The sequence below is a fragment of the Euleptes europaea genome, chromosome 1, assembly GCF_029931775.1.
Source record: "Euleptes europaea isolate rEulEur1 chromosome 1, rEulEur1.hap1, whole genome shotgun sequence".
Taxonomy (NCBI): Eukaryota; Metazoa; Chordata; class Lepidosauria; order Squamata; family Sphaerodactylidae; genus Euleptes; species Euleptes europaea.
Window position 1 is genome coordinate 129,439,504 of NC_079312.1, and position 27,151 is coordinate 129,466,654.

Consider the following 27,151-nt stretch of genomic DNA (forward strand, 5'->3'; position numbering starts at 1 on the left):
CTATTTCCTTTTCCTCATTTTCCTGAGCTTTCCCACTTCACCTGCCATGACAGAATCCCCACCTGAATCCCTAGTCAGTATTGCAGTGAAGCTTTGTTGGTGGAGTCGAGGCACTCCTACTAGTGTTAGCCTTGGGTTGTTGTAAAGGTAGTTCAGGAGCACAGAGTCTGTCCATCCCAGCATATCAGAAAAGCTGCAGAATCAAAGAGGACCAGTGCAATTCATCAGTCAAGTGGAACATTATTAAGGCAAAGCATAGCCAAAGTCACTGTGCACAGTGACAGTGAAATCCATCCTGTATAAACGTGGTTGAAATCAAAACAAATGGGTTTGATTGCACATTCACATTAGGGAAGTTACAAAAATTGTAGATAGCTGTGTTGGTCTGTGGGGAAAAAATTCAGAACCAGTAACAAGTACCTTTTTATTAGAACCAATGAAACTATCACAGAATAGCATGCACAAACTTTCAAGTTCCCCAGAACTCTTCATCAGGCTAGATGTGAAATACCAAAGGGGATGGGGGAGGAAAAAGACATGTCTGAGAATGTCGAAAGAACCCAAATTCGGCAGTTTGTACATTTCTTAAATGTACTCATCTATTTCTTTTGTCAGCTTCTTGAATCCACTGTGGGTCTGAAGTATTTCTTTAATAAAACCTCAAGCATGTTAGAAAATTGTACACAGATCAGTAAAACATTAATAGTTTCAGTGTGAATGTTCAGTGTGGTGTAGTGGTTAAGAAAGGTGGTTTGAGGCAGTGGCCTCTGATCTGGAGAACCGGGTTTGATTCCTCCCTCCTCCACATGAGCAGCAGATGCTAATTTGGTGAACTGGATTTGTTTCTCCACTCCTACACATGAAGCCAAAAGCCCCGTGGCGCAGAATGGTAAGCTGCAGTACTGCACTACAAGCTCTGCTCACGACCTGAGTTCGATCCCAACTGAAGCTGGTTTCAGGTAGCCGGCTCAAGGCTGACTCAGCCTTCCATCCTTCTGAGGTCGGTAAAATGAGTACCCAGCTTGCTGGGGGTAGAGGGAAGATGACTGGGGAAGGCACTGGCAAACCACCCCGTAAACAAAATCTGCCTAGAAAATGTCGGGATGTGACATCACCCCATGGGTCAAGAATGACCCGGTGCTTGCACAGGGGACCTTTACCTTTACATATGAAGCCAGATGGGTAACCTTGGGCTATCACAGCTCTGTTAGAGCTCTCTCAGCCCCACCTACCTCACAGGGTGTCTGTTGTGGGGAGGGGAGGGGAAGGTGATTGTAAACCGGTTTGAGTCTTCCTTAATTGGCAGAGAAAGTCGGCATATAAAAACCAACTCTTCTTCTCTCTGTAGCATCTGGCAATGATAATCAACACTGACAGAAGTCTGAGTATGTGATGAATTAACTAGATCCAGTGCAACTGTATTTATGGTTTTACTGAGGGCCACTTACCTGCCCTTGGACAAACCTGAAAAATTGGTAGCATGGTATCTTCTTGCGATGTAACTCTTAAGTGGCTATAGTGATAGCAAGCTACCTCTTCTGCTCATGTTTTCTCTCTGGGGAGCTCACCTGCTCACAGAAGTGAAGTTCAGTCCTTTGTCATTTGTTACAGCGATGGCCTGTTTGACAGCAGCATGCAAAAGGTGGATGTTGCTGTCATGGAAGCAACTCTGGTAATTGATGGTCAGCACCACAAGGAGGAAAAGCAAGTGAGTGATGCAGTTCTGGGGAAGAGGGAACAACACAACATGGAACCAAAATGGTGTAGCATAGAATGTCATTACTGCAGATGAGAGATTTTGAACATGAAAATGACTGAAATCTGGTGGCTGAGAGGCGAAACCTGTTAACCAGTCACTAATTTGGATATATTATCTCATTTCCATACACACAAAAGTAATATTAGGCAGAGTGAAAAGATTAACAACTGTACTACTAGATTAAAAAAAGATAACTGGCATTAATAGTGGTCAGATCCATTTCAACCAGACAGGCAACAGTTCTAGACAGCAGAGGATATCCTTGTTTTATAAGCCTAGTACAATTCAAAGCAGAGACTTGAACTAAGACTTGTTTCCTATCCACTGTTTAACCATACAGTCCTGCCTTTGTGCAAGTAACTAATGTTTAGCAAAATCTAGAAAAGACACCACAGTTCTCTTAGAGAGGGGACAGGTAATGGGTTTTAAGCTTGCTGAAGGTGATCAGTTTAAGCCATTATCACCTGTGGTATACACTATCATTTCTTTTGTTTTGTTATCATCACAACATTTTTTCCCCAAATTTGCAAAGCACAATAATCTGCAAAAGAGCTTGATTGGTGATAATGGACAACGATGGCTTCTTCCTATTGCTTTCAACTTTCAGAAAAAACAGTCTTTCTTCCTTAGTTTTAGCCTTTTTAAAATAAATTTAAAATCTAAATATGTTCTGACATCTAGTGGGCACAGAAAGTCCTAACATTGGTGATACCATTGTCTAATGGATGGCATTGGGAAAAAACACTCTGCTTTTGCATAGCTGGGGGCTTCATCTAGCAGCAACAACGTATGCCAGGTGCAACCAGCTGGATTGCCCAGATTTTATGACAACTCCCTATGACAGCATCTCCCTCAAGGTCACTCCCCAGAGTCTACTTCGACATTCTGGATAATACTTTTGTGTGTGTGTTAAGTGCCGTCAGGTCGCTTCCAACCCATGGCGACCCTATGAATCCATGTCCTCCAAAATGTCCTGTCTTTAACAGCCTTGCTCAGGTCTTGCAAACTGAGGGCTGTGGCTTCCTTTATAGAGTCAATCCATCTCTTGTTGGGTCTTCCTCTTTTCCTGTTGCCTTCAACTTTTCCTAGCATGATTGTCTGTCCCAGTGACTCTTGTCTTCTCATAATGGGACCAAAGTATGATAGCTTCAGTTTAGTCATTTTAGCTTCTAGGGTCAGTTCAAGCTTGATTTGATCTATAACCCACTAATTTGTTGTTGTTGTTTTGGCAGTCCACGGTATCCAGAACACCCTTCTCCAACACCACATTTCAAAGGAATCTACTTTCTTCCTGTCAGCTTTCTTCTTTGTCCAGCTTTCACACCCCAAACTGGGAGTTTGAGTGGTAAACAGCCCCTTGCAATGCATTTAACACCCGGAAGTGCTGCATTGCAAGGGGCTGTTTACCACTCAAACTCCCAGTTCTAGCTTCTTTTGTCATCTATCATTTCCCTGAACTGTTATTAGTATAGTAAAGGGTAAAACAAGGGGGCGTCCTTTAAAAGCCCAGTTTTCCTTTCAAAAGCTAAGGCATGCACACAAGAAGTCCTGTTTCAACTAATGAAACTGAGTGGGGGGATGATGGGTTAGATCCTTATCATTTACATCCCTGATCTTTGTCATGTTTGTTTTGACGCAAAGACTAGCACATTTATGTAATATAACCTTCAGTGTCTTACAGTTCACTTGCTCCATCAGATGCTGAATGAATTGAATGCTAGCCCACGAAAGTTCACGCTTGAATAAATCTGTTTTTAAGATGCTACAAAAAATCTTTTTTCTTTTTGCTGTAAAGGTCTACCCTCTGGAATTTGTAATTATGATGCAAAAAGAGAGTGTGTTTTGGCTTTTGCCATCAATGTAGGTCAAAAACAATGCCATTGGCCTTGTCAACCAGGTTGCAGTGGAAAACTGATTATTTAGATAGGCCTGTTTTTGTTTTGTTTTTTAAAGGTCAATTGGCAGGCTAACAGTGCAATTGTAAACAGAGTTACACCCTTCTGATTCCACTGAAGTCAAAGGGACATTGCCAATCTAAAAAGCCATGTTCCTATGATGTATGAAAGTAAGGCAGTGTCCCACAGAGCAGCCAGATGCTGCACAGGGGTGTTCTGGACAGAGGGCAAAGGGAGTCTATTATGTCACTACACATTAATTTCAGACATGTGGGGGGGGGGGGACCAGCATTCCACAATGACACATACCATCAGCATCACCATTACCACCCCTGTGCTGAGTACTGTACAAGGTGAAGCATTACATTTCTGAGTCATACTATTGCTCTTAGGAGCCAGTGTGACCCCTACACCGGCATCTGTGCCACTTGCACCATGAAAACTGGCACAGACACCGGAATAGGGCCACTTACATCAGCCCCCTTGGACCGTGCTGGCAGAGCAGCCCTTGGAAGCCGGTGCAGCCTCCCACCAGCATTCTCCCAGCACAAGTCCCTGCACCAGCATCCTGGGAGGCGTTCCTGGGGTGTTCAGGGGGTGGAGCTGCTGTTAGGCAGCTTCCTAACCCCGTTTGTGCTGGGAACGCCCCCTAACGCAATGGCGTTGCTGCACCACCATTTTTTTTGTGGCCCAGCATCACTGTTTGCAATGGGGCGTTTCCCCCACCCCCAGCCACCCATGGTTGCTGGGAAACCTCCATGGAGGCGTAAGGCCATGCCATCCCCAGCCATTGTGGTTCCTAGGATGGCACTGTTGGTTCATCTAGTCCAGTAGTTCATCAAGGTCTCAAGCAGGGGTCCTCTTTCAAACCAGGTACCCCAAAGCTTAAAAGCTAATAATGCCAGGGGACTTCTAATATGCAAATATAGAAAGTCAGTGGTTTCTCAATGAGCTACAGCTGCTCACTTTGTGATACAGACACACTTCCTTTGGATAAAAGGGTCAACTTACCCGCATCAACCCCCTGAGTACACGGACCTTCTTGGCCTCTTCCTTGGCTTGCAACAGCCCATAACCACAGGGCACTCGTACTTTCCCAACTCTCTCAGGCATCTGCTTCACCAAGGGCTCATCCACCAGCATCTCACCTTCACTCTCCACTGGCTTGCTAATGAGAGCAGCATGCAGAGCCCCAATCACCACCTAAGAGAACAGGTAAGTTGGTGTCAGAGGATGATAAAATATGCCATGCGCTACTCCTGGCCAAGCACCACAAGCTACAGAAAACAGAACACAACTAAATGCGAAAAGGATCTTGCCTCTGCTTTTCAAGGCTTCTTTTTATTTCTAACAATTTTTAGCCAAAATTAGGAGGACTACCTGAGAGCTATGTACACCACCCTCTAATGGTGTTTGTAAATTCCATACACAATCCTTGTATGACTCCCTACTTTCAGGATTTCATTGGTCTCTTTCTCTCTCCCTCAAGTCCTCTTTAACTAGACTCATTAGAAAGGAGTCTCTATCAGAAGCTACAAATGCATACTTTAAAAGAGATTTTCAGACCCCAACTGGACATTGGCAACTTTAGTTCTGTTGGAGTGAGAGCAACTCAGCATGCCTGGACATGGGGGGGGGGGGGCTAATTTTCTCTAAGTTTGTAGTTGTTATCCCTTGAACGGGATGCTCCTCTTTGCCTGAACCTGAGGACTGCCTTCTAACCCCTCCTATCTCTCTCTCAGTAGCCATTTCTGTCTCTCTCTTTTCCACATGGTCTGCATGGAGGCAGGACGTTTCTACTGGTCTCGCCTGTAAAAACAATGCAATCATACTTGCACTCACATGACGCTGGGTTAGCTAGCCACTTGTATAGAGAAATGTATTCTTTAGATTAGGCTTTCTATCTTTTATCAACTGCAACAAGAATGTTAACAGACTAAACTTGAATAAATGTAAATTTGATTTAATTGCACTCAATATCACGCTTCCATGACTGGGCAAACTCTGCCATATTAACCATATATAAAACCCAATAAGTTCATCCCCTTTCTCCTCTAACCACCCTCTTTTCCATTTCCATTTTCGGTAAAAAAGAATTCATTCAATAATTCCTTTCATGGTTGTGTGAAAACAACACAGAAAATCACCACCCTGTGAATTCTATTGTATTTTAACTTCACCTTCAGTGGCTCCAGAAAGGTGACAGAAGTTATAAAAGCACAGGAAGAGGAGATCAGCCACATCAAGGTAGTGTGTTCAAGGAAGAAAGAACCATAGCAGATGTTGATGGAGAAACAGCCAGCTACCAGCAAGAAGATTAACATGTAGATTGCTGGCAGCATTCCAGCAGGGAATAGCCATTCCTGAGTTCTTCGGGGTACCCCTGGAAAAAAAATACAACCCAGGATGAGGATTGTGCACAGGTCAAATCCCCCTTGTCTGGGATAGTACTGGGAACCTTACTCACAAAAATGATGTACAGAATCATTTTTATCTCTACTACCAGTAATGTCAAGTATCAGTCCAGCAGAAGAGGGCAAAATTGCCCTTACCTCAACTATTTCTAGGCCGTTATGTCCGTCACATAACCATAAATAGATCCATGCCCTATTTCAGAAAGCAAGCAGATTTTTCACCACCGTCATTATGTTTCATAACTGAATGAGGTAATATTTTTTATTTAAAATTTAATTCTATCCCAGTTTTCTATGTGTCCAAGGCAACTAACACAACCAAGTCGACATCATTTTAAAAAATCACAAAATAAGAAACAAAATCATCAAAATATACTGAATTACAAATACAGATATAGGAAACAATAAACAGTTTCCTAAATGTACTTCTCCTCCTCCTCCAAAGATGTGTTTAAGCAAAATAGTTTTGTTTGCAGTCTAAAAGAAAAGAGTGGGCCAGGCATTTTTCGTTAGGGCATTCCAAATTCTAGGAGCCTTTACAGAAAAGGGTAATGATGGACCAATGCAGTATGCTTAGTTCCACGAATCATTTTATACTACTCTCCCCACCCCATTTCCAAATGAAGGTTGTTGCAGCTGCTTTTTTAAAAATATTTTTTTTCTTTATTAAACACAAAAACACAACTAACTCCACATACACACAACAAACATATAGCAGTTTCCCCCCTTCTAAAATGTGCCTATACCTATCATAGCATATAACACAGCCCACTTAATTACTGATAAAACCCATATTGGAGAAACTATGCTAAGGAATCACTAAAATCCTGTTAACCCTATATAACCGTTTTTATTTTCTATTTTTATACTTACTATTTTATCTCTTAATACTAATTTGATAGCATTCTATATAAAAAACTATTCAATAGTGAAATTACTATATTTAACATCTCTCAATACCTATTATTCGACTCTTATTAGATACTTATATCATATCTACATGGCAATAAGTTCCCCATAATTACAATTTTGCATACTTGAAATAGCATTTCCATTATTATTTTTTTGCAACTCTCCTAAAGGTCTTTTATTCAACAAATGTGTCAGCTTAGCCATCACTGTGTATTCTGCCATTTTTTCTTGCCATCTTTCAATCTCTGGAATTTTATCTTGCTTCCGCATTGATGCTAATGTGACTCTGGCTGCCGTTATCATATAATTTAAAAGTTCTCTGTTGTTCTTATCCAGTACTGTCGGCAATATTCCTAACAACATTATCTCTGGGTCTAGAGGAAAGTCAGTTTTTAAAACCTTCAGCATTTCTTGATGAATATCTACCCAGAATTTCTTAACTTTCTCACATGACCACCAGGTATGAAAGTAAGCCCCATCCTTTGTTTTACATTTCCAGGATCGGCTATCAGCATGTTTGTTCATGTTTTTAATGTCCACTGGACTTATATACCATCTGTAAAACTGTTTATACCAGTTCTCTCTCAAATTGTAACTATCAGTAAATTTTATGGATTTTGACCATAAATGTTCCCAATGCTGCATTGTAATTTCTTTTCTACAATTCTACATCCACTTTACCATACAACCTTTCACTTGTTCAGTTTCATATCTGAGTAATAATTTGTATATTTTACCTAAAAGATTATCCTTTTGTTTGATTATTAGCCTCTCAAAGTCTGTGCTGCTTTTTTTGGAATAGAAGAATGTTATGGAGGAAGGTCTTATCTTTCCTTCTCCTGCCCCTTCCTGATGCCACTTCTGAGCTGTTTATATACCTGCTGAGGGAAAATGTGGGTACCTATACATTTTCCCAATAGCCTGAATACCCCAGACTTAGCCTGAGCTCACGAGAGCTTGGAAACTAAGAAGGGTTTGGCCATGGTTATTAGCTTGATGAGAGACCATCAAGGAAGACCAGGGTAGCTATGCAGAGGAAGGCAATGGCAAACCACCTCTGCTTATCTCTTGTCCTGAAAACCCCATGAGGTTTTTGCAACTTCTTGTATAGGGTTGCTGGCCCCTCTTCGCCACCGGTTGGAGGTTTTAGGGGCGGAGCCTGATAATTTTGAGTACCAAAATTATTAAGACAGGTGTGAAGCACAGTGATCACTTAAGAAATTGGAGACCAGCAATGCCATCTGAAGTAGAGGGTGGGGTTTGGGGAGGGGAGGGACTTCAATGCCATAGAGTCCAATGGCCAAAGCAGCCATTTTCTCCAGGTGAACTAATCTCTATCAGCTGGAGATCAGATGTAATAGCAGGAGTTCTCCAGCTAGTACCTGGAGGTTGGCAACCCTATTGCTGGAGTTTAATTATTATTATTACAAGTTTTCCCCAACAAGAGTAAAGAGCAGCTTGAGGGTTGCTTTTTTCAGTAGGAAAACAGCAAAAGAGGAAAGTGTTAAAGATCTTTTCCTCTCTCCCACCATTCTGCTTCTCAAAAAAGTAGCCTCAACAGTTACATTGCGGGGAGGGATGTCTTTTGACATTATTATAGTGTCGCGCTGCTCCTTGGGCGTGGCCGGTGCGAGGGTCTCTGACCTGGAGGATGTTGAGGCTGAGACAATCTCTTCCGCCTCAGACCAATCCGAGGGGGAGTCAGAGCTCGACTCTCCCTCGGTCGTCGCCAGGTTGCCACAGGACACACCTTGTAGCTTCACTCTGGCTCTCGTATCCTCCCCGGCAGGCAGACTTCTCTGGCCTTATATCCCTCCAGGCCAGAGAAGCCCCTCCCCAGCTCCGCCCCTAGCCCTCCCCCGGAACTCCATATAAGGGCGGGGAGGGCTGGCTTCCATGCCATAGGCATTCAAGCGTGGCCCCCGTCGCTTCCCCGCCCTCGCCCGCCCGCCGATCAGCTGGGCCGCGGGTGGGGCTGCTCCCGCCGCGGCCCTCTCCACGCCCCTCCCGGGCGCTCCTACTCTGGCCGCCGGCCCTGTAGGCTGGCGGCCCTCAGCTGCCCCGGCCTCGCCGGTGCGGGGGCGGCATGCTGCGCCTCCGGCTGGGGCTCCTGGGCTGGTGCCGGGTTGAGTCCCGGCCCCCTCGGCGGCGGCTGGGCCGGCGTGGCGGCAGCCTGCGGCTCTTGCCGCGGCTTGGGTCGGGCTGGCAGGGCGTCTGACGGCGGCTCCTGCGTCGGCTCCTGCTGGGTTCCCTCCTCGCCGGCCGGCTTGCAGGGCTGCTGGGGGGAGAGGGAGCCGCGGTGACGCCGCCCTTCGAGGCCCCCTGGTGAGTGTGGGGGTTGTTCCTAGGCCCGGGAAGGGGGTTTGGGGGCCCCTCCCGGGACATATAGAACTAAACATAATGTGTAGTTCTGCCCCTACATTGCAGAATTTATAATCAAATTCTGTCATGGGATTACAATGTGATCAGGCAAAACATCTATATTGCTGTATCCTTTCCCCTTTCCCCACATTTTAGGAATGCCCTGAAAGTGTCTTGTCTTCCTTTCTCTGCATAGATATGAAGGCTTTTATTTGCTCACTGGCACTGGTGACTTGTATGGATGTATGTACACGTTCCACATTAATTAACCTGGCATAATTACAACTCTCTGATCTTGAACTCAAAAATCACTAACACAGAACAGAATCTTCATTCTGATGTGCAATGAGAAATACGCACCTTAACTACTGTGACCATATGTACAAGAGAGAGTTATAAAAGTATGCAAAGGAAAAAAAACTAATCTGTGTCAGGAGATACACTGTGGTAAAATCTCTAGCATCCTCTCCAAGATTCATACACACCTATCCGGGTGGTAACTGATGAAACCGGGGAGTGAGAAGGTTCCAGATCAGAAAGGGCAGCACTGCCGATGCTTGTCATAGCAGAAACATAAGACATGGACTTCCGTAAAAAGTACCAACTGATCCCATGCTGTGTGATCCCATCAGACCAGCCACTGCAGGAACTTTCCATCCTGCCATCCAGAAAGGAGGAGGGAAATGTGCTAAAGTTAAAGTTAAGGGATGTACCAAAATTATTAAGACAGGTGTGAAGCACAGTGGCTACTTAGGAAATTGGAGACCAGCAGTGCCACATGAAGTAGAGACATTTTTTTATTCACTCCCACTTAAGCTGAGGCTGGCTCAGGCCCTCCCAACCAGGGGTGTTCATTGGCTGACCATCCCTTGGATTTTCATGAGGCCAAAATCATTTTCTAAATAAATAAAATGAATTAAATAAATAATAAGACAAAATAATAGCTATATTTATTATATTAGAACTGATTAAGAGATAAATCATTCTTTTTTATCTAAACTAATGAAGAGGTACCATTAATAGGTTTGGACTGATTATGCATTTGCTCTCCCCATTCAGGTATCTTTAGTTAAATGAGAGATCTCAGCAACAAAAGATCTATATTGTGGGATCCTGCATGGTGGGGGGAGGGTTGGGGTCACTGGGGATGTGCGGGGGGGGGGAGGTAGTTGTTAATTTCCTGCATTGGGCAGGTGGTTGGACTAGATGACCCTGGTGGTCCCTTCCAGCTCTATGATTCTATGATTCTACCTACATACCCATCAAAGACAATATCTGTCTCAGCCTCTGGTGAAAACCTTCCACTGTCAGATGTGACACAGTCAGAGATGTTCTCCTGAGGTTTGGTTTTGACAGAACCAAGAAAAACTCTCTCTGTGGATAAGAAAAGCTGGAGTTAAACACGGAGGCCTCATTGCTAGGCCAGGTCTTGCTGTATCTATGTCAATGGGAATATCAACAAGCAGAAATGAAAAGGTAGATGGAGAAATGGTGGCAAAGCCCTAGAAATGAAGACTGATTCTGATAACTGTTCAGCTAGCAGTGGCTGCTTTTTAAATTGCACCTGTGGTGACTCATTCCTGCTCATAGCAAACAAACTGCATAACTCATTTTCATTCAAACAAAGAGTTTAACATTTCCCCCTTATCCATCATTTTGCCTCTAATGGAAACAATATAATGTACCATTTCAGCAGTAGTCCATTAATCCAGGCTCTGGAATTTTATTCCACCACTATCCCTATTCCTTTACAAATCAGACTGTCCACCAATCAAGGAATTTTTAATTGATGAATCATCTGCCTTTAACTGCTTAAATAATTTAATTCAAACAAAATGGTAAATTACCCCCACCCCATTGTTGGTATTTTTGTGGTACGTAATGTAGCTTACAGTTAATTAGGAAACGCTACAAATTACAGAGAGGCCGTAATATTTTTCAGAACCAAATTAGCCTCAAACTTATGTGCCCTTAAAAGGTAAAGGTCCCCTGTGCAAGCACCGGGTCATTTGTGACCCATGGGGTGACATCACATCCCGATGTTTACTAGGCAGACTTTATTTATGGGGTGGTTTGCAAGTGCCCTCCCCAGTCATCTTCCCTTTACCCCCAGCAAGCTGGATACTCATTTTACCGACCTCGGAAGGATGGAAGGCTGAGTCAACCTTGAGCCGGCTACCTGAAACCGACCTCCATCGGGATCAAACTCAGGTCATGAGCAGAGCTTGGACTGCAGTACTGCAGCTTACCACTCTGCGCCACGGGGCTCTTAATCAATCAGAATTTGTCCTCACCAATTAAAACTGCGCCTGGATTAATCCACTAAAGTTTTTATTGATTTGTCTACCAATTAAACTTTGCAGCTCTACGTTTGATCAGTTTCCTACCATTGTCAAATCCCTAACAGTAAGCTGGGGAACAGAAAACTTGTGAGAGAAATGTTGAGTACAGGAGCCAAAAAATATGCGATTGGCTTAGGTTACCTGAGCGATGGCTGCAGCTGGACTTCCTGCTGTCCTCAGAATCTTCTAAGGAAAACGACAAGGGGTCGTCATCAGAGCTGAAGAGGGACTCCATTCCCAGCTTTGCCAGGGCCTTCTTCCTCTTGAGAATCCGACTCCGATTTGTCAAAGAATCAGAGTTCCAGAAGTCAGGGATGTCAAAGATGCTGTCGCATGAGGGCCATTGTGTGACAATCCTATGGATGTTTAAAAATGACACATTCTCAAGGTCTGTCCTCTGGCATGAGCCAAGCTCACACAGTCTGGTCCGGTAGAAAGAACAAATATGGCAGAGCTGCTACATTTCTGGGTTTGAATTTGGGAAAGCCAGATTCAAATCTCCTTTCAGCTAAGACAGCTCAATGAATAGTCTTGAGCAACTCCCAGCCTACCCTACCACACAGACTTGTCATAAGGTTTAACACACTACTCTGAGCACCTTGGAGAAGCTGCAAGATACAAATGCAACAAATATATAGCATTGAACCACCAGGCATGTGTGGTTTGAGTAGGCTTCATGTTCTCTGGTAAGCAATGCAGATACAGATGGAAAAGCCAAAGAGAGTCCTGAAGGATTTATCGGATACTGCCTCACAAATTGCGTTAGCAGCCTGGTCACAGTCCCAAAGGCAAGCCATGTGGGTGCCTTTTCTTGTGCAGAGTTTGCACACCAAGTAGTTTTGGACAATTTTAACCATCACAGGAAACCCTCCTTTTTAGTCTTCTTTTTACTACCATGGTTCAAACTGCCCTAAATCGTTTGGGAGATGCTGCATAGAAATCAGTCTAATGAATAATCTAGTTTGGAGGGTGCTATCCAACTAACCTCAGAATATACCGGTAATAGTTTCTCATTCTAACTTTCCCCCCCCCCACATGAATTCTTCCATTCACTGTAACTGTGCTTAGGATGCCCCTGCTAATGCTACATTTCACACAAAGGGGGCATCAAAGCATCTATTTGGCCCTATGCTTTGATATCATGTACATGTCAATCCAACATCATACAAGGAATGAATGGTGAAATAAGGAAAAGATGTCTAGGATCTGTTCTCCAAGGATTAAAAAATGATATGGGAACTTTAGTTAAAGACCACTTGCTACGTCCACTGGATCACCTCTCGATGTCCCTCCTGTCTGTTGCAATCTCTAGAGTCACTTGCACTTTAAATAAAGGATTATCAGATGAGTTGATAGAAGTCTTCTTCCTTTCCCAACTCTCTTTTACCTGTCTTTTCTCACTCCCATGAAGTTCTCTTTGTTGGAAGCTGGAGTTTCACTCGTGGGGGACTCCTGTTAAGAGCAAAAGTAGACAGATGAAAAAGGTTTGCTGCAAATACCTCATAAAGTCAGAGGCCTCGGGATCCCATGAGAACAGAAGTAGATTCCCCCACACACACACACTCATTTTACCCTTCTCCCAGAAACCCTCAGTGACCCCTGAGAAGATAATCCTGAGAGCTTGGCGACCCTTGTGGGCAAAATAACACATAGCATGGTGAGCAGTAGTGAGAAAAGAAAAACTGAGTGAATTTTCTCCACATGCAAGTTGAGAGTTTGCTCCTCCAAGCTTCTTCTGTAAGCAAAAGAGGAGGGCTGTTTCTCCTAATTCCCCTTATGTGTTACAGCCTCCTATCCTACAAGGCAATTACAGCACAATCCTGAAGGGGGGGTAGCTGGGTCGGGGACGGGGACAGCGCAATTGCACCGCCTCCTGAACATCATCCTGGCCCAAAATAAGCAAGACAAAAAGGCAATTTTGACAAAACCCCATGAAACTCTTCCATAGGGTTTCACGGGGCTACACCTGCCTTTTTGCCTGCACAGGTTTGCGCTGGCTAAAGGGGGCGTTCCCAGGGCAAAAGGGCTTTGGAAGCTGACTAAAACCAGCTGCGCCCCTGGGAATGCCCCCTTTGATGCGGGGGCGAGCCTTCGCACTGGGAAAATGTGTTGCTCCCCAGTATCGTCGTAAGTGGCCCTGTACCAGCTTCTGTCCCAGTTTAGCCAGCACAAGTGGCACTTACACTGGCTCAGGGGTCACGCCGGCTCCTGAGCCGGTTTGCCCCCCCCCCCACTCAGGATTGCTCTGCTCATGAATCCTCAGTACTAGTTTTTCAAGGGTCACTGGGGGCTGCTAGAGGGGAAGGGAAAGGTGGGGAATAGCTGCTTCTATGAGTTCCTTGCACTAGTGGTTTAGAATCCCAGCCATATAAAGGTAAGCCCGGAAAGAACTAAGTGTTACAGTGAGTTTATAACAGAGAACTAGGCTGCTTTTTATACGAGTGTAGAAGACAGAACTTAGGCAAAAATGGCTTCCCCCCCACCCTACAGCCCAGTCACACAATAAGTTGCACTTGCTAAAACTGTTTCTGCAATACAACTCTTCAAAATATAGGTAGCGGATTTAGGCTCAACAAAGAATTGCATTCTGTTATATGGCTGGGATCTGTAGAAAAATATGTATTTTCAAAAATACAAGATGCCTTCAGATGTGATCTGAGTAGAATAACAAAACTGTAGGTGGCAGCAGAGAGCTGGTGCAGTGCAGTAATTAAGAGGTGAACCAGGAATTCCCTCGTTAAAATTTCACCTAATCAAGAATTCACTAGGTAAGGCACTATCGTTCAGACTTTATTTGCAATACAGAGTTAATACTAGTGATCTACCATATAGGATTGTTGCAAGATCATGTACGTGAAGCACGTTGACACAAAATATAATTCTAAACATTCTATTCAAATGAAAGCAGGAGTCCCAAGACGAGGAGGGAAAGCTGATTACAGGCACAGTTGAAAGCCGAAAGCATGCCCTCTTCCATGCTCAGGAAATTATTTTTGTCACCATCGGCAAGCTCACAGAACAGTTTTACTCACGCTGCTGACAGAACCCACATCCACAATGGACTCCATTCTCCCAGGGATAGATAAGAAAGAGGAGCTGCCCAAGTTGGAACAGTTCAGAGACACTTCCATCTCTACAGTTTGAGTGTCCTGAGCAGGTGAGTCAGGGTCTTCTATTACAACCTGCAGGAAACAGGGGACGTGTTCACAATATCTTCCCTTCCTATTCTAGCGCTCCAAAGGGTTCCTGTAACACAGCTAGTCTTAGAGGCAAACAGCAGTACCCCCACTGAGCAATTCATTGCTTACAGATGAGTTGGACAAATCAAGGAATGAAGTTACAAGGTACTGAAGCTTTTCTAAAGAAGTAAATCCACATCAGTATACATTTCATGCCCAATCTGTTTCCAGTGATCTGATGTAGATTGGGTATTTTGGAATTCCACTACACTTGTAGATTTGTTTGTTGTGGTAACCATTACATTTGTTCTATTTTTACACTGAGTGGTTTTGTCCATTTCTGGGGTTTTCCCTGCTTGACCACTATTTTGTATGATAGGAGGATGTTTCTCCCTTAGGTTTGCGGTTGATGGCAGATTGCAATGGGTGGGAACTGTACCTTACTGTAGGTTTTCCTGAAGAAGAAGATGAATAGTAGTTGTATCGGGTAAACCACTACAGCCACAACAACTCCAACTGCAATGCTTTCTGCTGTCACAGAGGTCTGCTTCCCCAAGGGGTGGCTGTAAGGAAAAAAACAACCATAATAGACCAAGCCATTTAGTAACTAATCTTGGAGCCTAGAATTGGGATCAAACAACACTTGAGGCTAGGAATCTGTGATTCTTGATTACATATTTATCCTGAAAAGAATAGCCATATGGAGGTCAGATATGGATTGGCCTGTGGCACGGGAAGGGGGAGGGTAAACTCTCTCCACCACCACCTGTGCCATTCCCCCAGTTAAAACTGGCCCTCAAACTGCTTTTAGCTTTAGTTGGGGGAGGGGGGAGACAGGTACTTGTATTATATCTGTATTTTTCCCTGCTTGGACTAAAAGCAGCCTGAATCCATTTTGTTTGGACAAACAGTGTAAATGCAAGGGAGTTAACTACCCTCTCCAAGCACAGCAGCCACTGTCCATATTGCCCCATCATATATTTTTCAGCCTAAATTACACGCTAGGGATCCAATCCTTATTCCTCAATGTCGTCTGATCTGGCCCTTAGCGAACAATGATTTTGAAAGTCGATCTGGCTTCAGAGTCATATTTTATGCAAACTCATTCATAAGGACTTAGCTTTTAGAATACACAGATAATATAGCCGTGCATTAGTTGGGTTTGGAGCTCCAGAAGAGCAATTTGCTTTAAAAATCCATTAAGGTTTCCTCCCAATAATGCTTTAATGAGTTCATTCTTGGCTTTGGGGGGGGGCATTTTCTGTACATCCCTCTCTTGATCCCACAAGCTCCCCTGTCACCAAGATGCAATGACCCACCTGTGACCCTCAACACCTATGGCTCCATACCAGGTGGTGCAGGCAGCCAAGAAGAGATTAACCATGAGCATGCAGCAAGTGAGCCTCTGCACACGGGTAAAACGGCTGCTGGGAGGGCGGCTCCAGACAGAAAGCCACACATGCCAGTCAGAAAAGCCAAGGCGCATTTGTGCAGGGAAAATCCGGGAAAAGTACTTCAGCTCCTGGGGACCTGAGAACAGTAATGGCAATTATCACTCTTTTATCACTGTTTCTCTCCTCCTCCTAACACCACCTCCTGAGTGTAAACACCACCTTGCCCTCCTAATTAGCGATCATCATTTCCTTTAACCACATCACTATCCTTGGAATTACATAATTCTTTGACTGCTGACTCATTTAGGGCATCAGTTATATTGGTAGAGATGTGTGAAACTTCTCATATATGCATACTGACATAAACCTCAGAATAGTTATTAAAATATTGGCACCTCACTTTCCCTTCCAAATATTGGCACCTCACTTTCCTAAAAGATACTTACCCTGTAAAAAAATCAATCCAAATACAAGCAATATGTTTTAAAAAACCACTTCCAAAATGTGAAATAAAGAAATTTCTCACAGAAATATTGTGCATTTTTTGTGAAAATTAATCATTTTTAGTTTCTATTTTGACAAACTGCAGTGAATAAAAGTGCATTAAATGCCAAGAGAGAAGGAGGGGGGAGTGTAATAGAAATCTTCATTTTTATCAAAAACGTTTCCCCCAGTTTTCAGTGAATGGGACCAGATTATAAAAATACTCAAATATTTAGCCATGTTAGAATGTCTGAAGAAAACGAACAACAGTTGTCTGGAGTTAATCCCTTGCCTTGCACAAGTAGAAGTGAACCTCTCCTCATGCATGTGGGGCGGGGGTAAACTTCCACCAATTCCCTCTTCTCTACTGTCCATACTATGCCTGAGGGGATGATTACAGACTGTTGTGGTATAGCTAAAGGCATACTTGCATTAAATTCTAGCAGGTTCATACCAATTTCACTGTCATGTTTTCCCCTAAAGATTCCTTGGGATTGTAGTTTGATGCAGAGAATTGGAGATTGATAGTTTACTCACAGAACTGCACTTCCTAGGGCCAGGTGAGCAACAAAACCCCTTCTAAAAAGTAAAGGTGAAGAGAAAGAGCACTGGGATTACACTTGGACAGGATTTCAAAGTAACCTGCTGGGAACTGTGCTTCAGAATCACAGTTCTACCGGGCTAATGCTCACATGCTGCCAGCACCTCCTTTTCCACCATTCCTTCATTCTTTTCATTTTCTACAGACAGCCAATCCTCCACCAGGAAGAAATACATATTGTTCGTCAGCTTGTCCCATATAATGACATGTTCCAGGTACCAAGAAGGATCTAGCCCTAAAAGCAAAGAGAAAGACGATTTAGCAACAACCAGATGGCAGTAGTTCAAGTCAACAAAACAAGATACTTCTCCAAACAATATGCAATTAACTTAGAAAAAGTTGCTACCAGCTGCAACGGTGATCAGTAATCCAGGTACATTTAAAAATTAGTTTATGGAAGCAAGGTCTATCCGTTGTATTTAAATGGAACCTCGATGCTCATGTACCAGATGCTCGGGAGAAACAACAGGGGAAGGCCATCGCCTTCATGACCTGCTCTTGAGCACCTAAAGGCTTTTGGTGGGCTGTTGTTGATTTATTCATCTAATTTACTCTGTTTCTAGTCAACTTGCAGGGCTAGATTGCAGATGTTTTGACTTGTAATAAACAGCATCTTTTAATTACGGGCCATACCAGTGTTATCATGCCAGACACGGATCTTCCAAATCTCTCCTAGGTTTGCATCTGTCTCCACCTGGAAAATGTCCTGACTGTTTCTCTGGAAAGCCCAGCCTTTGTCCAGATGGCGAGAGCCGCTTTTGTTCAGCCCATACAAGCTGATCCCTATATGGGCTGTGGTACCTTGAAAAGATATAAAGATAGCAGGAAGTAATGTTCTTCTGCAGACTACAGTGTAATACTATTGCCTCATAGTCAGTGATGGCTGATAAATGGTAAATGCAAAATAAGTCTTTTAGAAACAGATTGTTCATCATATATCCATAATAATTTGCATTCTGGGCTTTTCCATAAAGAGAGAGAGAGAGAGAGAGAGAGAGAGAGAGAGAGAGAGAGAGAGAGAGAGAGAGAGAGAGAGAGAGAGAGAGAGAGATCTAAGCTTTCTGAAGAAAATTGGATATACTGTATATACTTGCGTATAAGCCGAGTTTTTCAGCCCAAAAAAAGGGCTGAAAAAGCCGGCCTCGGCTTATACGCGGGTCAATACAGTAGGGGAGGGGAGGGGGGAAGGAGGAGGGAGGGGGGAACTTACCACCGCCACCGCCATTTTCCGGCCGGGAGCGGCCTTCAGAGGCCCCCTGCGGCTGCAGGGAGCCCGCCCAGCCGCCCCCGCCGCCTTCTCCCGGCCGGGAGCGGCCTTTAGAGGCCCCGTGCGGCCGGAGGCAGGCTGCCCAGCCGCCCCCGCCGCCTTCTCCCGGCCGGGAGCGGCCTTTAGAGGCCCCGTGCGGCCGGAGGCAGGCTGCCCAGCCGCCCCCGCCGCCTTCTCCCGGCCGGGAGCGGCCTTTAGAGGCCCCCTGCGGCCGGGCCGCCAGGCCCGCGCCACTTCTTGCCGCCAGGAGCGGCCTGGGGGGGCCTCCTGCAGCTGCAGGAAGGCCGCCCCCGCCAGATCCGCTGCTTCCCGCCGCCAGGAGCCCACCGCCAGGTAAGCCTGTGGGGGGGGGGGGTTATAAGCTGACCCTTGGCTTATACGCGGGTGCCTAATTTTTCCCCAATTTTGGGGAGAAATTAGGCACCTCGGCTTATACGCGGGTCGGCTTATACATGGGTATATACGGTATATTAACAGAGCCCTTAGTAGATTCAGCAAGAACCAAATCTTTTGTGGGTTATAAAGATGTCTATTCTCCTGTTTCTTCTGCTCAATTGCCTCCTGCCTTCCATAAATATAGAAAATCTAGAGGAGAGGGGCATAGCTTTTAGTACTCTGATCCCTGCTTTACACTACCAAAGTTAAATGTCTAATTTGGGATCTGTAGGAACAGTGGATCCTGTGATGATGGCAGCAACCCTGACTAGTTTCAAGGAAATGACATGGACAAGGGTACTCCATAGCAGGTACTCCATAGCAAAGAGATGCCTTTTCAGACCTAGTAATGATGGATGGGCAAGATGGAGAGGCATAGGATTATACACCATCTTCAACCACATTAGAAATAATGCCTCCAAACTAAGATTGGACAATACCGCAATGTCATTTAGATCTCACGGGACTATATTACAACTGGGATGAAAACTTGAAAAGAAGAAGAAGAGTTGGTTTTTATATCCATTAAAAACACTTTATTTTTGTTGCCCTGTTTTAAATTATTTATTAGTTTTATCTGTCTTGCTTTTTGTCTGCCCCTTCCTTACTACAAAGGCTGGAGTTGGTGCCAGGGCCATTCTCCAACCCAACCAGGCAGAAAGGCTGGCATGTGCTAAGAACCTCTCACATCAAACTTTTCTTCCTCCCCTGGTTGGTTGGGGTTTTTTTATACGCTGACTTTCTCTATCACTTAAGGGAGAATCAAACCAGTTTACAATCACCTTCCCTTCCCCTTCCCACAACAGACACCCTGCGAGGTATGTGGGGCTGAGAGAGTGTAACTTGCCCAAGGTCACCCAGCTGGCGTGATGTGAAGGAGTGGGGAAACCAACCTGATTCACCAGATTAGCCTCCATCGCTCATGTGGAGGAGTGGGGAATCAAACCCGGTTCTCCAGGTCAGAGTCCACTGCACCAAACCACCACTCTTAACCAGTACACCATGCTGGCTCTCCAGAAAAACAGCTAAAACTAGGCATTCTGATAAAGAAAGCCGGAAGAATACCAATTTGACTCTTAATATGGGAAAGGGGGGGTAGAAAAAAAATGATATCAACCTAATTTTTTACTTAAGGGTATATAAAGTTTTTAAAGATCTAATCCATTGTATATGACAGAGATGAGTGAATGGAGAAAATTATGTTAATGTGCTTTGCTATGTCTCTGTTTTTAATATTTAAATGATCTTTTCTTTTTTTTTCTCTTTATTATTAATATATCATTATTGCTTATCGAAATATATTAAATAAGGGGAAAGTATAACATTAAAATAATGACTTATAAAGATTAGAAAATATTAATACAAAGAAGTCACCAGATATTTGTAGGGAGGGAGGAAGTCAGCGGGAAAGTCAATTATTATTAATTATATTTAACACTGAAGACATGCACCTAATAATTTTTTAATTAAAAAAAAAAACACTAGGCATTCTGAGAAGACAGGATGACATCTCGGGAGTGGGGGGAGAAAAGCAATAATTTGAGGCTTAAGTAAGTCTGGGGGAAAGGCCTAGTGTGAGAGCACCTTAAATTGACTGTCAAATTAACAGTCACTGTTCCTTGTACCTGAGCCTCTTTTCCAACCAGTCTTCACGATCACCCAGTATTTGTACCGTCCAGGCTGGCCACACCGAGGGATAATCCCCGCTCGAGTGATATCAATATCATCCAGTTTGTGGGATATCAGTGCTAGTCCCAGATAGATAGCAAAGACAACACAGCAAGTGATGACTGCCAAAGGGCTCTGCTGAGAATGCCCCTTCTGCAACAGAAAAGAGACCTGAAGTGAGAAAACGGAGGGAGAGAAAACAAGAAGCTCTGCCACAGGCTAACCAACACGGTGCAACCAGTGGAGAAACTGAAGCAAGCAAAGACAGTCAGAATCTTCCTCCCTTACCAGACTGGAGTCACTAGACATGAGGCTCAAATTGTAGTCTTCTGTCATACTTTTGTGGGTGGAAAAGTTTACCAACCAGATATCTTTCTGCAATAGGGTTGCCAGGTCCCTCTTTGCCACTGGAGGGAGGTTTTTGGGGTGGAGCCTGAGGAGGGTGCAGTTTGGGAAGGGGAGGGACTTCAATGCCGTAGAGTCCAATTGCCAAAGCGGCCATTTTCTCCAGGGGAACTGATCTCTATCGGCTGGAGATCAGTTGTAATAGCAGGAGATCTCCAGCTAGTGCCTGGAAGTTGGCAACCCTGACCTACAATGCATTCACAATAGAGCTACCATTATTTATATGCCATTTACCCAATCACCTTCCACTTAACTTACCGGTGGCAAGAAGACAACACTGTGAGGAGGCACAAAGAGGCTAGCCCCGAAGATGGTAAGATGCTGTGTCTGGCATACAATTTCCTTGGGGCTAGAGGCAGCTGTTGGGGCCACGCCCTCTATGCTCCACTGCATGCTGGGAAAATGGAAGTACTGGCAGAGACTGACAAAGACAGAGACATGGGCAGTAACGAGAGAGCAGCAGAAGTGACTGGTGATGTTGATGTAATATTCCTGATGAGTCTCGTTGAGGCGGTTTCTAGGCAGAACAGACGGATAGCTATGAAATGATCTTTTATTAAGCACAGCAATGTGATCCATTCATGAACAGTTATAGCTACCTGTAGATTTCTATGCTGTCAAAAGTATAGGCAATGACCAAAGAGAAAGGAAAGAGGAAAGGGCTGCACTGAAAGAAATCCCAAAGTTATATTATGTTGTGAAGTCAGCATAACATTTTATTCTGTAATCAATTAAAACCTGTACGTACTTCAGATGTGTAATTATGGGGTAGTGGTCCAGGGCAGATTTTTATTTTGTTATTAATTAAAACATTTATACCCTGCTTTTCCTCGTGGTTCAAAGCAAGATCTTTACTGGCACAGGGACTCACATCGCCTCTGTTGCTCAAAGGTATCAAAAGCCAGGAAATGATTCACCATAATCTCAGAGAAAGCCAGAGAGCAGAGTATTGCTCCTTAGAAAGATAAACACGTACAGAGAAGAAATTAATATGGTGACCTCCCTGCGTCTGCTTCCTTCCAGACCATTAAAAAAGATAATTTCCTTCTTCAGACTGTAGTGGAACTCATTGGGAGATGATGCATGATGTCCATAGACACAGAGTGAGGGTTTCTTCTCCTGGCTGAAGCCTAGGAACAAAGAAGATCCATTTTAATACAACTGTAACAGATGTGGAGAGCTGGAATTTATTTCCCAATAAGGACATCTTGGAGGAAAGGAAAGAAAGCACCAATTAGGTGGAGAATCATTCCTGTCAAGGGGGTTTAGGACCTTAGTCCTGTGGCTCAAGCATGGTGTTAAATCTCAAATGCAAATGCCTTTTTGCACTATGTAGAAAGAGTTTGGGAGGGAAGGCAGCATGCTATAGCCCAATCTCAGCAGATCTTGGAAGCCAAGTCGAATCAGCCCTGGTTAGTATTTGGATGGAAGACCACCAAGGAATACCAGGGTTGCTATGCAGAGGAAGGCAGTGGCAAACTACCTCTGTTAGTCTCTTGCCTTGAAAACCCCATAAGGGGTCACAGTCAGCTGCAACCTGATGGCACTTTACACACACACAAACACATACACACACAGAAGAGTTCACATCCTACTACTTTCCTAGAATGTTGCAGTGTTTAGATTCGGTTGTTTTTTATAAAGCTGATAAAGATTCACCTTTAAGACTATCCTTCCACATTCATGCTTAATTGAAGTAACTTTGTATAAATACAAACTTTATATTTTTGATCATTTGATTTCCCCTTTCACACCATGCTAAGAATCACTTGTATTTTGTACAGATACTTTTTACTTTACAGCTGATTTATGGCAACCCCTGGTGGGGTTTTCAAGGCAAGAGACTAACAGAGGTGGTTTGCCATTGCCTGCCTCCATGTCATGACCCTGGTATTCCTTGGAGGTCTCCCATCCAAATACTTGCCAGGGTCAACTGTGCTTAGCTTTTGAGATCTGATGAGATCAGGCTAGCCTGGGCAATCCAGGTCAGGGCACCTTAAGGAACTTAACAAGCATAAATATATTGCTTTCCTAAAATCTACCATTACTGGTTCTGTCAAATGTACGTCACAGCTTGGTAGGCAACTAGGGCTGTTGGGAAAAAAAATCGGTAAAATTCGGATTCGGCAAAACTTGGCCCGTTTTTATTTGGGAAATGCTGAAGTCTGAACGCCCCCTATTCAGATCCATGGAATTCGGCATGAAATTCAGCGTTCACGAATAAATTCGGCCAAATAATGCCATTTAAGCACATTTGCAGCTTTCCGTGGCTCCGGGGGGGGGCATTTTTGGAGTTAGAGGTCCCAAACCTTCAGTGTAGCTTGAGGGGACCCTTCTTGCAAGAACCCCCAAGTTTGGTGCAGATTGGGTCAGGGGGTCCCGAGTTATGGGGTCTGGAAGGGGTTCCCCCCTCCGCCCATTGGAATGAAGAGGAGCCGGCAATCCTTAATGTGCATCAGAGAGCAGCAAATCCCAGGCAAAACCTTCCATTGTTTCTGGGGAAGCCAGAGAGAGACTCACCGACGCACACTGGCCTCCAGGCGAAGGTGGCAACCAGTGAAAACAGCAACAATCACACTCGCAAAGAGGAGATCAAGCCCCCCCCCCACCAGGACAAGTCACCCCCCCCCCTTTGGCTTTCCCCATACACACACACACACACACAGTAGAAGCCAGTCCTTGGCTTCTAAGAGCCGATGTTGGATGCACTTTTGGAGTAGTTACAACGCTCAAAGCATAAGTAAACAGCGTAACTAGCATGGGTAATGTATGTATCTTTTCATTTCAACACAGCCAAAGTGCATCTTATAATGCTACTAGCGTAAGTGCGACCTGCACAAATTCCGTATCTTCAGGATCGATAGATTTCACTTGCAAAGAGGCAATCAGCCCCCCCCAGGACAGATAACCCCCCAAATCACACTCCACAGAGGCAATCAAGCCCCCCAGCAGAACAACCCCCCCTCAAACCAGTATGGCTCAGCTCAACCCCAAACAAACGAACCAAGGAGGAGGAGCGGGTGCCAAGCAGAGGCAGACTCACGCTGCACCGCCACACTGACTCAACTCCAGGCGAGGGTGGCAAAGGGCAGAAAAGGCAGAACGCCCACTCCCACAAAGGCAAGAGGGCAACCCCCCCCTCAAACCAGTATGGCTCTCGGATCAACCCCAAACAAACGATCCAAGGAAGAGGAGGAGGCGTGGGTGCCGAGCGGAGGGGGATTCACGCACGCACCACCGCACCAACTGGCAACGGGCAGAAAAAGGCAGAACGCACACTCCCGCAGAGGCGAGCGGGCAACCCCCTGGCAGAACAGGCAACAGCCCCCCTTTGGCTTCCCCTCCAACCATAGAAACTGCTTTCCCCCACACACACAGAATCTGCTCCCCCACACACACACACACACAGGAGAAAAGGTATAGAGAAAAACCCCAAAAATCAAACTGTGTGGATGTCTTCCAGCAGGAGCAGGGAGAAGAAGTAAATCCAATCCTATTCCAGTAAGCAGCTCAGCTCAGGATCTCTCAGGAGCAGCACCATCAAAATGGAAGGAAATGAGCTCGGGAGGGGACAGACAGGATGAGAGGGACTCGGGAGTTTTAATACTCTTCTCCTGGCCAATTCAAAAGGGAGAATCCCTGCTCTGATTGGCCAGAAGACCACCCAGCTTGGGCCACTATTGGCCGCGGGAGAATGCTGATTCGGGGGTGCCAAACTTGTACGAATTTATCCGGCATCCGCCCGAAATCACCGACTTCGGCTCGTAGTTTTCCCGCCTTTTTTTACTTCGGCTCTATCTGAACTGGAAACCGCCGAATCGAGGAAAATTTGGCTGTTTTCCATGTCAGATGGAACTGAATCGACAGCCCTATAGGCAACTATCATTATGTGTCGACTTTAACACATCCAAAATAAAAGTAGACAATCCAGTTTTAGGCTTAGTTCTCAGTGACTAAGAGTTGCCATCCTCCAGGTGTAGCCTGAGTTTCTCCTGGAATTATAGGTGATCACCAGATTAGAGAGATCAGTCCCCCTGGAAGAAATGGCAGTTTTAGAGGGCAGACTCACAAGCAGCATAACCGCGAGGACTTGCAGGGGGCATCTCATGTTCCCCTCCTCCACTATTTCCTGTTTCCCTTCCTTGAAAGCCCCTGTGTAGTTTCCCATTGCCAACCTTCAAGTGGCGCGTGGAGATCTCCCAGAATTACCACTGACCTTCAGACTACAGAGATCAGTTAAACTGGAGAAAATGGCAGCTGTAGAGCGCAGACTCTATGGCAGCCTATCCCCACTGAGGTCCCAAACCCTGCCCTCCCCAGGCTCCACCCTCCCAACCCAGAGTTGGCAACCATATGAGCCTCTCCCCTTTCCCTGCTTCCTTCTCTAATTCCCTCTCAACAGTCACTACGCTAACCTTTCATAGGGTGGCTGCTGTTGAACAGCAGTAAACAGTCCTAAGTGAGTCAGACGGTAGCGAGTTGGGTGGCTGCTGCCTAGCTTGCCCCCAAAAGGGTTGCCAACCTCCAGGTGGGGCCAGGAGATCTCCTGGAATTAGAACTGATTTCCAGGTGACAGAGATCAGTTCCCCTGAAGAAAATGGTTGCTTTGGAGGGTAGATTCTAAGGCATTATACCTCACTGAGGTCCTGCTCCTGCCCAAACCCCTCCCTCCCCAGGTTCCACCTTCAAAATATCCAGGTATTTCTCAACTCAGAGCTGGCAACCCTAGCCCCTGATGAGTCCTCCCTCAAAGCCAAAACAGCCCTGGAAAGTGCCCTTGCCCCCTCCCCTTGTCTTCTGCTGACAGAAACCAAGCCTGGAATGTTGGCAAAACTGTCGTGGTTGCCTGGCAATCGCCACTGAGGTTATCCATTTCTTAAAGCTACAGACACTCCTTTTATCATTTGAGTTTTAAAAAAACCAATGTTTTTTTTTTTAAGATTTCATATTTTTGTGGAAACCTGGGGTATTTTTCAGGTTTGTCAAAAGATGTCTTGTTCGTTTATGGCTCCAGTCTCCAGATGTAAGGAGCCCTAGATTTGGTTGGGTTGCAAGTCTAAGTGTTTATCTATGCAAATATTTGCTTGTTTCTGCCCATGTGCAGTAGTTCCATTACCGTCTTTCTGTATGTACATGAGTACATTTCTATATTTCTGTGTGGGGACGTGTTTGGATATGGCTATACACAAAACCTAGTTTGCACTGCCAACTCAACATCAGAGGATAGAAGAAAGTTTGAAAAAATAGAGAATATAATGTTTGAGTTCTAGGCCCAAACAAAGGTTTGTAGTTTGGCAAAGGTCTCGTCCTGCTTGTAAGAGCACTATGAAAAGGATTGCCCGCTCTAGGTTGGGAAATACCTGGAGATTTTGGGAGTGGAGCCTGAAGAGGGCAGGGTTTGGAGAGGCAAGGGACTTCAATGCCATAGAGTCCAATTGCCAAAGTGGCCATTTTCTCCAAGGGAACTGATCTCTGTCTCCTTGAGATAAGTTGTAATAGCGGGAGATCTCCGGCTACCACTTGGACGTTGGCAATCTTAATTATGAAACAAATTCCTGAGTTGGGCCTACTTGAGGTTCTCCCATTGTTTCCCTTCCACCCTGTTTCCCCTCCTCTATTACCTTTCAGCACAGTGAAACTGACGTGGATGTGTGTCCTGGTAGCATTACCGCCTAACTCCACTTTCACAGTAAAGTTAACCGACTCCTTTGAAGGGATGAAGATCTCTTTCTGGGGCAAGTCCTGTGGCTTCTGTTGTACAGCTGGCAACCGCAGGCTGATGGCTCTCTCTCTAGATAGTCTGGCAACTGAAATAGGCACTCCCGTTGGGGTGGTGAACTCCAGTAGTGCAAGGCGGGTGGAAATAGAGGAGTTGGTGTAGTAGTTGAATGGGAAGGGGTTGATGGCAAGATCCATGGTGACCTGCACAACCTCTTGGCTCTCTGCCAGCTGCTCAGCAAGTGCTCTGGGCACAGAGAAAAGACATTCTTCAGAGGGGGTCGTGCACAGCAAGTTGCTAGCGTCTGCCCTTTTCCC

The 27,151-nt window shown here is 44.9% G+C and overlaps 1 protein-coding gene across 1 annotated transcript; it reads right to left on the reverse strand.

Annotated features, from left to right (window-relative positions):
• LOC130476507 (polycystin-1-like) lies at window positions 1-27,151 on the reverse strand. The gene is made up of 17 exons (XM_056848456.1): window positions 26,737-27,151; window positions 22,092-22,245; window positions 21,374-21,632; window positions 20,668-20,863; window positions 17,974-18,141; window positions 17,432-17,575; window positions 16,182-16,392; window positions 15,302-15,425; window positions 14,716-14,865; window positions 13,071-13,135; window positions 11,825-12,039; window positions 10,601-10,715; window positions 9,827-9,999; window positions 5,835-6,037; window positions 4,666-4,857; window positions 1,569-1,723; window positions 1-193 (listed from the first exon to the last, which is right to left on the reverse strand). The coding sequence occupies exons 1-17, from the start codon at window positions 27,029-27,031 to the stop codon at window positions 1-3; spliced, it is 3,012 nt and encodes a 1,003-aa protein (XP_056704434.1). The 5' UTR covers window positions 27,032-27,151.

Excerpts from the sequence above, each read along its gene's own strand:
- LOC130476507 (XM_056848456.1), bottom strand. The coding sequence starts at position 27,031 with ATGGATCTTGCCATCAACCCCTTCCCATTCAACTACTACACCAACTCC. Across the intron at positions 17,576-17,973 it reads TGTCTGGCATGATAACACTG|GGCTAGATCCTTCTTGGTAC; the intron begins GTATGGCCCGTA and ends CTTTGCTTTTAG. Across the intron at positions 14,866-15,301 it reads TCAGGAAAACCTACAGTAAG|GTTGTAATAGAAGACCCTGA; the intron begins GTACAGTTCCCA and ends TGTTTCCTGCAG.